Source organism: Podarcis muralis, chromosome 13, assembly GCF_964188315.1.
Source record: "Podarcis muralis chromosome 13, rPodMur119.hap1.1, whole genome shotgun sequence".
Classification (NCBI taxonomy): Eukaryota; Metazoa; Chordata; class Lepidosauria; order Squamata; family Lacertidae; genus Podarcis; species Podarcis muralis.
In genome coordinates this window covers 15,798,176-15,813,935 of record NC_135667.1, presented here as the reverse complement: position 1 = coordinate 15,813,935, position 15,760 = coordinate 15,798,176, and the positions used below count along the sequence as shown (strand labels likewise).

General features: G+C 46.3%; 1 protein-coding gene across 2 annotated transcripts in view; it reads left to right on the top strand.

Annotated features, from left to right (window-relative positions):
• The first annotated feature begins 754 nt into the window (after positions 1–754).
• The window catches only part of LOC144325250 (uncharacterized), a 32,888-nt gene continuing 17,882 nt past the window's right edge, over positions 755–15,760 (top strand). Inside the window, exons 1-4 of one of the 2 annotated variants that reach the window (XM_077917929.1) lie at positions 755–1,649; positions 7,115–7,169; positions 9,029–9,324; positions 9,424–9,569. In XM_077917929.1, the coding sequence (XP_077774055.1) occupies positions 1,004–1,649; positions 7,115–7,169; positions 9,029–9,324; positions 9,424–9,569 (1,143 nt within the window). In that variant the 5' untranslated portion in view covers positions 755–1,003. Of the gene's footprint in view, positions 1,650–7,114; positions 7,170–9,028; positions 9,325–9,408; positions 9,570–15,760 lie in introns of both variants that reach the window. The other variant, XM_077917928.1, reaches the window with a different exon arrangement.

Here is a 15,760-nt window from a genome sequence, read left to right as displayed (position 1 = left end):
CAACCCGGAAGTGGGCAGCCACGCAGCGCCGATAAGAGTGGGCAGTGGGTGATCCCGGGCCAGATAAACGAGTGCCTCGGGCCTTATTCGGCCTGCGGACCTTAGTTTGGGGACCCCTGATCTGGGCGGTCAGGTGTGGGGCGTCCCCCTCCGTGTAGTAGTGAAGCTGGAGCAGACTCACGTGCATGGCATCCTCTCCTTCAGTGCCCTCTGGGGATGGCACGCATCCATCAACCGGAATTGCCTTCAGTTTCACCCTGAACTTCCGCAGCTCGTCTTTCTTCAGGAGGGTGTCCACCAGTCACCGGCGCGTGGGCGTTCGCAGGAAAAAAATTTTTTTGGGGGGGGAGGTAGGAATTTTGTTGGGGAGGCAAAGCCGACGTGATTGTTCAGTTAAGGATTTCTCTTGTTTTACTTCCTCTAGGCCCCCCTGGTTGCGCCCCCCTGCACCGGCCGACGGTCTTCGGGATCCCGCAGCCAGAAGGTGGGCAGCCACTTTGGGTTCTCCGAGGAAGAGGCGGCGGCCAAGGGCTTCCCTTCCGCGCTGAGAAAGAGGCGCGCTCCACCCTCTTCCTTTGCTCACCAGGCGCTTTCGTTTCTGCCTTTCTGAGTCCTGCGGTTAAGCAAGGGCGGAAGTGCTCCTTTTGCCAACGAGGGGAGGGATACACGATTAGAAGTTGTGCTAATATGCGATTAGTGGTTGAGCGAAACTTGGAAGGAAGCGGCGCGTTTTCCTTTTGCCGTCCCACCCCCCCCCCCCCCCCCGCCAGCAAGCCAGCCAGTCTTCTGGGAGCGCCGGGAAGACCTTTCCCAGGTCCGGCGCTGATTCTCTTTTCGGCGAGAGGAAACCACGGGAGTGTTGGCCACCAACTCCGCCCCCGCCAAGCGCCCGCGGAGGAGCCGCTTCCCCGAGGGCGTCGCCCGGTTCCTTCTTCCTCCTTTCGGACGCTGCCGCCTCTCCGGCTCTGCCGCCGGGCGAGACTTTCCTCTGGGCAGGGGCGCCATGACGACCCCCGAATACCATTTGGCGAAGGAGCCCCTGGAGGAAGGAGGCGAGAAGCTGAAGGCGAAAGAGGCCGGCAGGTCCCCCGAGAAGAAGGGGGGGAGGGAGGGACGGGAGGGCTCGATGAATCACATCCTCGAGGTCCAGAGGTCCCGATGGCTCAAGGGTGGTTGGCGCCAGAAGGAGCCCCTGGAGGAAGGAGGCGAGAAGCTGAAGACGGAGGAGGCCGGCAAGTCCACCAAAAAGAAGGGGGAGAGGGAGATGGATCCCCTCCTCAAGTTGCAGAGACGGCAGAGGTCCCGAAGCCTTTACGGGGCTGGGCACCCGAGTAGCAGCGGCGGCGACGACTTTTCCCTCTGGTGCCTCCCCAGGAGCAGTCTTCATCTCTCTTGCGCCTTGCGTTGGGCCCTGCAGGATTTGAATGAGGACGAGCGGCGGAGTTTCCTGGGCAAACTGTGCGAGATCCCGCTCGAGGAGGGCTTCGTCCGCATCCCCGAGGAGGTTCTGTACAAGGCAGGCGCCTCTCGCCTCGGAGACCCGCTGCTCAGCTACTACGGCGGAATTTACGCAGTCGAGGTGGCGGCCAAAGCACTGAGGACCGTTGGTCGCAAAGACAAGGCGGACAGGCTCCTCTACATCACGGAAGGTAAGTCTCTGGTGGATCCTGACCTTCGCAGCTCTTCAGTCTGACAGCAGATCCTTCCATCCCTGGTTGCGCCAGCCCAGCGCTGAGCTGCAGCCGTGAAGAAGGGAAGGAAAAACAACCATCTGCTTGGAATGTTAGGAAGCGCCTTACTTTAGCGCCAGGCATTTAGCGCATATAGAATAATTTGGTATGTTTCAGCAGTCTGGTGGCTTTAAAAATTACAAAGATCTTCAGAGCCCTTAGGACACACAGAACAATACCCATTACAATTAATAGCCAAAATATGTAGAAAAAGAACAAGGAAGTAGAAATGTGACCACAATAAGCTTTGGACCATTTCAAACGAGACACTCAGTATGGAGGGTACTGGCCTCTACAAGATGGCATTGTGTCCAACCCAGTGATTTTGGGGGTCCAAAAAACTGTCAAGGGTGTCAGCCATTGCCAAGAATAGCCTATATATTAAAAATAATGAGGAACGGAGAGTGTGCACCCCACAGTAAGCTTCTCTCCACCCACAATGATACAGCCACACCCCCAGGAGACTGTCGGTGGATCATATCCATCCCAATGTCTAATGTATGTGGACCCAACAGCAAAAAAAATGCCAAAATATTTAGACTAGAATAAAGTGCTGTGAGAGCTATATTATTTGTTCCACTTCTCTCTAAGTATGGCTGCTGCTGTGAGAACTGTGAATTCCCATCAGGAGCGACCTTCCAGGAGCAGCTTCTGCCAGAGGAGCTTTTCATAGCCATCCTTTTCCTTGTAAGAATTCTCAGGTCATTGTCAATCTTGCTTCAGATTGAGAGGCAACTGGTGAAATTCAGAAGGGAAAGGTCACTTTCACCTTTCTTTTCTATTGATTTTTCCATGTATACTTCTTCTAACAATATATCTTTAACAATTTTTCACATTTTGACCCTCCTCCCCTGGACTTCCCTCATACTCCCGTTTTGTTTTATTTCCATATCGTTCACCCTGCATATTGTTTCCCTAAAATTTGCTCAATACATATACAGTGGTACCTCGGGTTAAGAACTTAATTCGTTCTGGAGGTCCATTCTTAACCTGAAACTGTTCTTAACCTGAGGGACCACTTTAGCTAATGGGGGCCCCCGCTGCTGCTGTGCTGCCCCCCCCCCCCGATTTCTGTTCTCATCCTGAAGCAAAGTTCTTAACCTGAGGTACTATTTCTGGATTAGTACAGTCTGTAACCTGAAGTGTCTGTAACCTGAAGTGCCACTGTGGTCTTATTTTTTGTTGTAAACAGTTGTGATTGTTTACTCAAACCCTGCCAATGAGTCCATTTCTTTGTGTTGCCTCTTCATATATGTTGTAAATGGTTCCCATTCTCCTTTAAAGTCTTTGTTGTCCTTTTCATGTAATTTTTCTGTTAGTTTTGCCAGTTCTGCATATTCCATAAGTTTCCCTTGCCATTGTACTTTAGTTGGTATTTCTTCTGTCTTCCAAGTTTGTGCTAATATAATTCTTGCCGCTGTTGTTGCATACATAAATAATTTCCAATTTTCTTTTTTTACATCTTGGTCTAAAATTCCTAGAAGAAATGCTTCTGGTTTCTTAACAAAAGTCTTTATAACATTTTTTTCAATTCATTATATATTATTTCCCAATAATTTCTAATATTTTTGCATTCCCACCACATATGATAGAATGTCCCATCTTTTTCTTTACATTTCCAACAAGTTTTTGATCCCTTTTTATACATTTTGCCCTCTTTCTCTGGTGTTATATACCATCTATATACCATTTTCATATAATTCTCTTTCAGTAAGATACAATCTGTAAATTTTAGGTTCACCTTCCACATCTTTTCCCAATCTTCAAGTTGTATATTATGACCTAAACCCTGAGCCCACTTTATTTATGCTGACTTTACCATTTCATCTAACGTTTCCCCATAAAGTAGGAGATAATACGTTTTTTAAAGTAATTTTGTGTCACTCTTGACAATCTCTTTTTGAAAGTTTGAAACTGTATAACTAAAACCTTTCTTATTGTCTTCCTTAAACTGTTCATTTAATTGTCTATGATGTAGCCAGCTTTGTAAAAAGGTCTTCAGTTCCTCATATCCTTTCAGCCTTAACCCTTTTGCCGCCTCTATTAATAATTCTCTATATGTCGGCCAATTCCTCCCTTACTAAGTGGTTTTAATGCTAATGCTTCCACCGGTGAGAGCCACCATGGGTTTTTTGGTTCTAGAAAGTTTTTATATTTATTCCAAACTTTTATAAGTGTTTTTCTTATTATATGATTATGAAAACCTTTTTTTATCTTTCCTGTACCATAATTATGAATGCCAACCAAATCTATTATCATGTCCTTCCAAGTCCAGTATTTCATCTCTTTCTAATTTTATCCAATCCCGAATCCACGTGATGCAAGCTGCTTCATAGTATAATTTCAAGTATGGAAGGGAGAAGCCAGAGGAGGCTGACATCCACCCCCCCAACCTGCCCACCGGTGGGGTTCTGAGCTACCTCACCCTCACTGGCGATGGGATGAGGGGGTGGGAAGCTAAGGGAAGAATCGTCATCCTCCTCTGTGTCCTCAAAAACTGCTTCCCAACCCCCCCAGAACCCCATCCCCATTGGAGAGTCCTTGGGGTGTTCCTCCTCATCAGAGCTCTCAGCGACTTCATCAACTATTCCCCCCCCCCGAGGGTGGGAATCCCTCAAAGTCCCCCTCGTCCTCTGTGGGTCCAAACACTTCTCCAAAAAACATCCCCAGGGATTTGGGCTTGTCTGGGAAGAGAGCGTGGAATTCCTCTATGAGAAACTCCTCTGTCACGCACCCCTCGGGAATCCACACATTTTCAGAACTGGGCACCCCCTCCCAGGCAACTAGATATTCTAGTTGATGTCCGTTCCACCTGGAGTCAAGTCTCTCTGTCACTTTGTTGCATTGTTCCCTCTCTTCTGTGTTTAGTGAGGTGGGCACCTCCTGCCCCCTACCTGGGCAGCCGTGCCCCTCCCTGTAAGGTGACAGCAGGGACCTGTGGAAACCCAGGTGTATTCTCATGTTGTCTGGCAGCTTCAACCTAAATGACAAGCCATTACAGGTGGAAACTGACACCTCCGATCGGGCCATCGGAGCACTCCTGTTGCAGCAAGATGCAGGGGGGGGATTGGAGGCCTTGCGCCTTTTTCTCCCGGAAACTGAACAAATTGGCTTGTCAGGATTCACGTGCAGTAGCTGCTCCTCTGATGTAAGAGATGTCCGGCACTTCACACTGAGACAATCAGTTATGGGCACTGACAAATGGGCAAAGTTCGTGATAAACTTTCTGTAGAAGTTGCTGAAGCCAAGGAATCTCTGTACATCCTTCTTTTTTGGGGGGGTTTTTCCCATTCCAAAACCGCTCTCACCTTCTCCCGGTCCATTGCCAGTCCCCTATCTGACAGCCAGTACCCTAGGAACTCCACTTCCCAAACATGGAACTGGCATTTCTCCAGATTGACCCATAACTGATGCTCCTTTAGCTTCTCCAACACTTGCCGGACATCTCTTACATGCTGTTCCTCATTCTCCGAGAAGACTAGTATGTTGTCCAAAAAGCAGGTGCAGTTCCGGTACAGTAGGGACCCCAGTATGTGGTACATGAACGCCTGGAAACAGGGGCTTTCTCTTTGTAATCCAAACGGCATAATGAGATATTCAAATGCCCCTGGGGGGTAAACATGGTCATCTTCCATTCGTCCCCCTCCCGCACCCTGATCAGATTGTACGCTCCCCTGAGGTCAAGTTTGGTAAAAACCCTGCCCCACCTGACTTTCACCAAAATGCCGTTGATTCTCGGCATGGGGAAGGCCAGGGGTTCCGTCAAGGAGTTGACAATCCTGAAATCCACCGCTAGGAGGCTCTCTTTTGACCCCTTCTTGTCCACAAAGAACACAGGACTTCCTCGCACCGCTTAGGATTCCCTGATGAAACTCCTCCTCAAGTTCTTATCAATAAACTCTTTCAAATCATGTATTTCTTGGTCGGACATTGAGTTCAGCTTACCTGCCGGCAGCTTGGCCCCTGGGACTAAATTGATCTGACAATCGTATGGCCGATGTGGGGGTAACGTATCAGCTTCCCACTCGCTGAACACCTCCTCAAAATCTGCGTACTGCAGAGGGATTTTCTCCTTCTCCCCCAGACGCATCGTCACAACATTGGCTTTCCTTTCCTGTGGCTCCCCCCCCAACATTGCTCTACGCATTGTGCCAACCCGAAAGTAAGGGATCACTGGTGCCATGACACCACCGGATCATGAAGAGCCAACCAACTCATTCCCAGAATAATAGGGGGTCCTGCCAAAGTGGCCATGTGAAAGGCAATGGTTTCAGAGTGCGTGGAGACCCTCATTCTCATGGGGGGTGTCTGGTGTGTCACTCCCCCCCCCAGCAACTCCCTCCCATCAGTGGTGGTTACTTGCAACGGAAAGTCAGGAGGCAGCAGGTGCAGCTGATGCTGCAAAGCAAAGTCGCTGCTGAAAAAGTTCTCAGTGGCACCAGAATCCACAAACGCTTGTACTTCCATTGGGTGGCCATTAGGGAGCTCCAGCAACACCCTGACCACTATGCCTGCTTTGGGAGGGCATGGTCAGGGCTCTTCTATTGCACTCCTGCCTGGCCGCTGCCCCGGTTTCCCATCAGCCAGGCATCATCGTTTCCCTGTTCCTTGGCCCCCCGTCCTTCCTCCTTGGCTGTTGCCCCCACCATCGCTTGCCAGCCTTGACGCTGCGGGCAAGCCTTGGCAAAGTGCCCTGGTCGTTGACAGAGGAAACACTTTTTGGCTGTTTTCCAGTCCCCTCCTTTTTCCTGCTTGTTCCTCCTCTGCCGCTGTGGACAGTGGCAAAGGAGGAGGAGGAAGGAGTAGCCCCAAAGGGCTCCTTTCTCACTGCACGTCCCTCTGTCGCTCTCAACAGCAGGCATAGGAGCCCGGTTGGGAGAGGCACAGCGCAGCGCAGCTGAAAATATGCTGGAAAAGTCATCTTATATTTGAGTATATGCGGTACTATTTTTCCTCTGGAAACACAAACAAACAAAAAAAGCCACCCCATTTTGCATAAAATGCCCCAGAAATGCATTGAAAATACCAGATTGGATTCCATCATTTTTTAAATAGAGAAATTATCAGCGAAAGGTCAAGGATGTGTCGGTAAGTTGGCCCAAACTTTCTCTGAATATGTGTTTTCTGGTTCTGGGTGTTTTGACTGTTGATAAGTGGTATTTAGAAGGTTTACAGTCTAAGCCTCTTCCCAAATATGTTGGAATTCTCATTAGGGTAGAAAAACACACATACACCATGGCTAGTGTGACACCCCACCCCGGTCATTGGTTAAGGAAATAAGCGCTTAACCAGCAAGAAATGCACTAAAGCCAATTCAATACAGAAAAAGACGGGGGGGGGGGGATAAAACACCCAATTTTGACCTCTCCCTTACCTGCCCACAGGTTACAGTACCAAGTCCCTTGTTATGCAGAGGAATGTAAGAAAGAGAAAAGTGTGGTAAGTCCATCACAATTCTGTTTGCAGCTTACAGTGGAAGAGCAATGATTGGATGGTATGAGTTTCAGAAGACAGGATTAGACCTTAGCTTGGGAGAGAGCTGCATCCAGCAACCAGGATGGGCAAATGTGTTACTGGAAAGAACAGTGCTAAGAGATTCGGTGATAAGCAAGGGGGACGAGGGGCTGACAACCCCCCCAAATTTCAAGGAGGGGTCTGGATCCCCTCAATATACTGTGGTTGTGACCATGGACGTAGGCAGGGGGCCAGCTCTCTCTCCCCTCCGAATCCTTCTGGGATCTGATTGTGAACAGAATGTGAGTAAACTTTTTTTATACTTTTATAGAAGACTGTTGTGTCTTATCTTTTATGATGGAATAAAGGGAAAATACCAGAACAGTTATTATAGAGGAGAGCCTGAGCAAACGCATCCGCTGTGAGTTTAAAAGGGGGAATGTTACTCTGCTGAACTGTGAACTTGTTTACACAAGTTGGAAAGGCTATAATCAAACAATATATCCTCTCCTGCATCCCTGAACATTCCCACATGGTTTGCATGCAGGGCTGGCCCCAGACATTTTGGAGCCTGAGGCAAATCAAATTGGTGTTTCCCCACGATTTGTATTTGCTAAGGGTGTGTGTTGGAAAACACAGGGGAAAGTCACTTCTCTCCTTTCTTTCTTTCCCTCCTACCTTCTTTCCTTCTCAGCAGCCCCACCAGCAATGAGCAGTGGCAGGAGCAGCATCAGTGGCAGGGAAGACCCTCGCCCTGCTGTGGGGGGAGGCAGTGCTGGGGCTTCTGCTCCTCTCAAGGAGGGGAAAAAGACAGGGGAAGTCGCATGCAATCTAGGGGGGTCCTTAATAAGAGATGGCAATCTTTCCAAAACGCATGTTATGTACACACATGCACACACTTTCCCTTTTTCAAAACCAACACCTAAATGTATACCAAATCCAATCGGTGGGTGGTGGGCTCTGGGAGGAGGACTGTCACGCTAAACCTTGAGTTAACTTGGTTGATTAGCCAGCTCTGCTAGAAAGACTGCCCCATTCTGCTCCCAGTATATTTCTGAAGTCCATTATTTACAGCTGCCCAGGGGCAGAAGGGTTCCCCACTTTGGCCTTTTAAAAAACCCTAAAATCAAATCCTGAGTTGCCAGCTTGTCAGTTCCCCACCCCCTGATGGGGTGGCTAGTGGCTATTGCCTTCTGCTGGTGGCCTGAAAGCCAGCTTGATAATAATAATACTATAGCCCAGAAGGGAGAGAGGGAGAAGCAACAACAAAAGAGGCAGCTGATGGGATTGAACTTCCTTTACAGATTTGGGCCACCAGCACAGCTTCAAACCAGCCACACACCTTCCTTTCAGGTCTCTGTTTTGAAAATCACTCCATTACAACTTTGCCCTCCTTGTTCCTTGGGGGTACAAGTGAAGTCATAACAGTTCCATTTTCAAAACAGGTGTGCAGCTGAGGAGGGGGGAGAGTTAGTGGGCTGCAAAGAGGCACCCAAGCAAGGTGAAATAAGCAGCCTGGCTCTGTTTGCATGCAGAAAGTATAAAAACTAAGTCAGCAGGGGCATCAGCTTTGGATGCAGCCTAGAGAGCAGTGCAAAATGTATCACTATCACGAAGACTGCGTATATTCTTGGCCGTTAAAAAAGGGATGGCTTTCTTTTCAATGTGCAATAAATCAGCATGTTTTCCAGGTTGCAATGGAAAAGCAGATCTCAGCGTGCTCAGAGGATCAGTGAGGGCAGTATACTAGGGGTGGAAAATGTAAGCCCCAGCTTGTATCCCAATCAAGCTCTAATTCTCTCCCCACAGCAATGCCTAAAATCAAATAAATGTTTTTGCCACAGGTCACTGGAAGGAGTCACTATCACTGGTGATGAAATAGTCTGCAAGGGAAGAAAAGAATTACTTGAAATTATTGAAAAGGACCTAGAATTCTTTTTACGTGAATTACGCTATGGCTTTATTACCACACAGAAAGAATACCGAGACTTTCAGAAAGCAGAGGAAGACTCCAAAGAGAAAAGTAAAAAACTGCTGAATATGATCCAGGAAAGGGGGGAGGCAACTTGTTGCTGGTTCCTGGAACAAGTAGAAAGGAAACATCCAGGCTCCATTCAGATTCTGCTAGTTGCAGTCCATGGTGAGTTTGACTTAGAGTACTTTCTAAGCTTCAGGGACAGTTCAACTACCTTCCTTTTCCTTCCAGCATTCATGTCAGGTAAAGAATTGTCTTTTACAGGCTCAGGTAAAAAATTGGTCCAGGCAACAGGCTCCTCAGTGACGCAGTCAGAATCCCCACTATTTGCAGAGGAAGGAAGAAAATCCAAGATGGAAAACCCAGCATGTTCTGGCATAAGAGTCGTGTGTAACCTGTGTCCCAGTGAGGTAGGTGACTGGACATCTTACTTGCATACACATTGATACTTGGCAGGTGGTTCTGTCAAAGCTCTGATGGATTTCTGGAATGGAGAAATGACCAGGGCAGCTTCTCTTCTCTGCAACTGGAGCCAAGTCCCCTGGTTGTTTATAATAATAGTTGAACAGCAACAGGCCCAGGACAGAACCCTTTGGCACCCCACTTTTCATTTTTTCCTGAGGATGAAAAGGAAACATTAATGAGCACTCTCTGTGTTCCTTTGGTCAGTCAACCAGCTACAAATCCACCTAACGGTCATCCAGCCCTCATTTTGACAGATTCCCTGCAAGACTATCATGAGGAACATTTTCAAAAGCCTTTTTGAAATCAAGATACACTAAGTCCACATCATTCCCCTAATCCACCTGATTCTATTTCTCACGAAGACTGGAATCACCATTTCCTGCTTGCCTCCCACATTTCTCGAAGTGTCTGCCATGTTGCTAGTAGTCTGTGTCTGTTTCTGTAGTGGACCTGTACTAGATTGCTTGCAGTTGCAGAGCTTGAAGAAAGCAGAAAGATTGCCTGTTTTTTGTTGATTCGGAATCACTGGCATGCCCAAAGAATTAAGAATAAATTTATGATGAAAAGTAAGTACAGGGTTGGTTTTGTAAGAAAGTTTGATTCTGGCCTTTGCTGGAGTTAAGGATTTAGGCAGCCATCTTCATCAGTATTGGCCATCATCCCTGATCACTGGTCCTGTTAGCTAGGGATCATGGGAGTTGTAGTCCCAAAACATCTGGAGGGCCGAGTTTGCCTATGCCTGCTCTACAGTCATGGGGGCAAAGAAAGTACACCCTTTTTGAATTCTGTGGTTCTACATAGGAGGACATAATAACAACCATATGTTCCTTAGCAGGTCTTCAAAATAGGTAGCACATGATGTCTAACACCATGCCATGGTTTATTTAACAGAAATAAAGCCAAAATGGAGAAGCCATTTGTGGAAAACTAAGTACACCTTATGATTCAATAGTTTACACAACCACCTTTAGCAGCAATAACCTGAAGTAATCGTTTTCTATATTACTTGTTTTCTGTATTACTTTATCAGTCTCTCACATCGTTGTGGAGGAATTTTGGCCCACTCTTCTTCACAACATTGCTTCAGTTCATTGAGGTTTGCTGGCATTTGTTTATGTGTAGGTCTCTTCAAGTCCCATCACAGCTTTTCAATTGGGTTGAGGTCTGCAGTTTGACTGAGCCATTGCAACACCCCAATTCTGTTCTTTTTCAGCCATTCTGTTGTAGATTTGTAGGCATGCTTTGCATCATTGTCCTGATGCATGACCCAAATTTGGCCAAGCATTAAGCTGTCTTGGATGGCCTCATGTTTGACTCTAGAATACTATGGTATACAGAGGAGTTAACTCTGACTCTATGACTGCAATGTTCCCAGGTCCTGTGGCTGAAAAACAAGGTTTCTCCTGGCTACCCTTCCAAACAAACTATATTTGTTCAGTCTTTTGCTAATTGTACTGCCATAAATTTTAACATTTAACATGCTAACTGAGGCCTGTACAGCCTGAGATGTAACTCTTGCCCCCCCCCCCCAATTTCTCTGAGCACTGTACGGTCAGGCTACTACAGCCAAAACGAATGCAGAACAAAGCAGATACAGAAGAGCCTTTAGAGGTGTTTTTTGTGGGTTTGACCGCAAGCAGTGCTCCTTGGTGTGGTCATAAGGATGTTAGAAACAGACAAGAATGCCTGGTTTCAGATGCGAAAAGGTGTCTGGCAGCTGTCGGGCCAGCCATTACAAGTGGCACTTCTTTAATATAAAATAAAGACATAGAGAGCGAGTAATATTCCATAATAAGAGTGTAGCACCCTGCTTGTGGTTAACGCTTAGCTGGAATGAAATATTCAACGCAGCAATAGAGAAATTAAAATAATAATTTATTTGTCAGACAAATAAATGAGAGGCACAGTGGTATATGGTTACCAAGCTCTGGCCTGCCCTCCTGCCATTATGGCCAGCACTTATATTCCCTTAATCCAGCCCCCTTTGCTCCTCCTGTGGCTGCATCTGTCCAATCAGCCTGGTTGGATTTCCTATTGGCTGATTGCTATAACCAATCCTAAAAGATACACCCACATCCTCCTGTCCTTATATGGAGCACAAAGAGCTATATATTGTTACATCTATAAATGACAAATAAGTAGTAATATATCTTACATGTGTCTCAACAAGGAATATTAATTACCAGCTCACCTCTTGCCCTCTTCGCCCTATTGCCTTCTAAAACAAATGGTTGATCTTAAATTTTTATCTTAAACATATGTCAAGGATCTTGAGTTTCACATCAACATTGAAAGATCTCCTTCATTTTGAAGGTTTCTAAACAAATGTCTGACAACTATATATCAGGAGCGCCCAGATGGCGTCTTCTTGTCTGGCAGGGGGGCTAGGCTGGTGACTGACTTAATTTCAGGATAAATACAACTCTTACAACTATATGAAATAAGAATCTAGCATTTCTTAAATCCTTTGCATAATTACATTTAAGCCAATATATTTAAGCTAATATATTTCATACATTATCATAGGTAACCTTTTAAAAGAATAAAGCTTCTCAAAGTAGAAAGGAAGGAACTCAGTAAAAAACAGCTTTTAAAAGGAACCCCTTCAGTTTACCCCCCCTTCAGCCATCTGCTCTCCTCTTTAGCTGTTCCCAATATTTATTGCTCTTTTAACTCTCTCAGTTTAAGAAACAGCTTTTGAAAAGACTTCTCCAAAAAATACTCTTTCTGCCAGCTTTCTGCTCGTGGCTTTTTTAACCTTAGGGAGAAGATCTGGCTCATTTTACTGGGAGGCACATTGGTATCATTTTACTCATTCCTAATTATGTTTATCTCTGCTTTTTTTATCTCCTGTAACATGTAGGTCAATGTCCTCGCTCTTAGTCTGTAATTCCAGCTTTTACGACTTTGAGAATTGTTTTCTGCTATAAATCAAGGGGGGGCCCTTGTCTTAGGAGAATGGCCAAGGTTTTCTCTGCCTGGCATGAAACATTTGTGAATTCAAGCCCTTTTTAGACTTTATGAACCTGATCAAGATATAAGTCAATATAAACCTTAATTAAAAATACAGTCTATATTCAGATGCCTCATTCCCCCCTTTCAAGCTCAAGGACCTTCATACCAAGTGTCCTTGATAGCTTGACCTTCATCATGTTCCTGAGGTAAAGCTCTGTATAGGGCCATGATATGAGGTAGAGTTTCATTTGAAACCATCTTGCTAATTGTACTTCTAAAACATGAAATGATACATGGCATCATACATAAAACCATTACCACTACTGTCAAGAAAAACAAGCAAGACAATAGTATCCCTTTGAGTCCTGTGACATTAGGTAACCAATTGGTGAGCCATCCCATATCCCATCCTTCCCATGTTTGTACTGGGACATGTGCTATATTCTCCATCTTTGTAGCCAACACACGGATTGCCTCACCATTATCAGAAATGTTAAAGCAACAGGCATTCCCTGTCAAGTTCAAGACTCCACATAGGCCTCCCTGCCTGGCAAGTACATAATCCATTCCCATTTTCAGCTGCAAAATGGCGGCTCTACTTTCATCCAACTGTTGTGCAATAAGTCTCAAACTCTGGGCCGTTGCATTGGTTACCAATTCCACTACTGCTTGCAATCGAATTATTCTGTTTAGATTATAAATAGGATCCCGTGCCCCTTGTATGAGCTCACCAGGATTCCAGGAGGCAGGATCATAATAGGCTATAATGCGCTCTGGTGGCCAATCATCAGTACCGCTCCAACTTTGGGTACTTCCTCCTGCTATACGAGAAATATCAGCATTCCTTCGTGTTCGCTTGGCCGAACTAGTGGGCATAATCCACATTGGTGGTAATACCCATCCCAGGAAACAAGTCCCACTCCATTTGGAAGGGAGTTTCTTGTATGCCCATTCTCCACATATCCACCACAACCATCGGGTCTGAGGTTTTTGGTACGTGGAGTACAGAAGGCGAAATATCAAAAGAGGTAGAGAGTTCACAGTGCAGTATGTTAGATTGCCTTTTTCTGTCACAGTTATGTTCCATACCACTTTCCATGCATGAATAAAAGGAGGTGCACAGGGCAAGGTATTCCGAGTTCGATAGGTAGTACCGTGTGCCCAGGTATGACTATTCTTAAAATAATCCCAAGTATAGTGACAATGAGAAGAGCCTATCATGGTAGAATCAGCTGCATCTGATGATTTATGTACACAGAATTCCCCTTGTACAGGTATAACTCGTAATGGTTTAGTTGAGTTCCATCCGGGGAAATTCTGTATTTCTGTTTGGTGTGGCATTTCGCTTACCATACCAATGGCATCTAATGGTATCGGTAATAAGGGCATACCTCCCTCTGAATCATCTGGCCCAAGAGAGCAAACAAGGCAATTGGTCCTATTTGCAACATTGGCTACCATTTCAGCTAAACCTACCCACATATTGTGGTCATGGCTGAATCCATATTTAGCAAATTTGGTCAGATTCAAGGACCCTTCCCCTTCCCAAGGGATCAGGATTAATAATAAAATCATGTTGATGTCTAGCATATGCATTCCTTCCACAAAAGATTACCTTATTGTGATAGCATAAAACTATTAGTCCCAATATAATTCCCCCAGTGACAGAAATGGGGAACCACCAAGACCAAAACATATATCCCAAGGATCCCCAGTGAGTAATATCTCTGATAATTGTTCCACAAGGGGGCAGTCAATCAATTGTATAAGAGAATCTTCCCGTTCACAGTCGCTGGTTCAGACGCTCCTCAAGCTTCAGGCGTGCGCAGGTCAGCCAGCTTCCAGGTTGTGGCTGCAGCAGGCCGGTCGTCTAATGTTGCCCGTGACCTAGCCCGTTCCCGGTAGGGCTAGATACAGGGGTTTTTGGAGAGAGTCAGTTTTAAAGGATTAGAGGGGTCACCTTTGCACGTCCAACTGCCTTCAGACTTCTTCAAACGAGAGTGATGAATCCAGGGGGTCACCTCAGCTACCTTCACCGCTGTTGGAGTAGAGAGCAAGACGGTGTAAGGTCCACGCCACTTAGGTGCGAGTGGATCACGTTTCCACTCTTTCACCCATACGCTATCGCCAGCCTGGAACTGATGAATCGGCTCGGCAATGCTGCACGGCGTGCGCTCGAGGACCCACCTGTTAAGAGAAACAAAAACACGGGAGAGAGATTGCACTTGTCCCTGTGTCACATAGTCTCCTATTTGTTTAAGGTCAGCTGGAATATCCTGAACAAAGGAGGGCGGTCTCCCATACAGGAGCTCAAAAGGTGACAACTTAAGTCTTTTTGTGGGTGCACACCGAACACGAAACAGTGTTATGGGTAACACATCTACCCATCCCAATCCCGTTTCCTGGGTTAATTTTGCCAATTGGGTTTTCAGAGTCCGATTCATTCTTTCAGTTTTCCCTGAACTCTGAGGCCTATATGCTGCATGCAGTCTCCATTTCACTTGTAGGACTCGACATACTTCTTGTACTACTTGATCAATGAACGCTGGCCCATTATCACTTCCAATGCATCTAGGTAATCCAAACCTCGGGATCAATTCAGTGAGGAGTCTCTTAGTTACCTCTCGTGCCTTTTCAGTTCGGGTGGGAAAGGCTTCAACCCATCCGGTAAGAGTGTCTACAAACACAAGGAGATACTTGAATCCCTTAGAAGGGACCAGCTCTGTGAAGTCCACAATTAGACTTTCCATGGGGACATATCCCACATGTTGGATTCCAGGAGGTTGTACCGGTCCCTGCCTGGGATTGTTTTTAGCACAAAGAACACATTTCTGTGAAATGCAAGTTGCTAATTGTGATAGGTTAATAATATACAACTTCCGACTGAGACTCTCTCTGGTTGCAGTACCGCCAAGGTGAGTAGATCCATGATAATTTCTTACAATTGTGCCTGCTAGATGATGAGGTACATAAATCCTATTGTCCGGCAGGATCATCCAACCGTCCTTCACAACTGCTCCTTCCTGTTCAGCCCACTTCCTCTCTTCTGGGGTATAGTGAGGTTTAACTTCTTCTGGAGCTACCTCTGGTATGAGGGCTGCTATAAATCCTCCCACAGGCTTTTGGGCTGCCTCTCGGGCTGCTTTGTCAGCAGCATGATTTCCTCTGGTTATTGGATCCC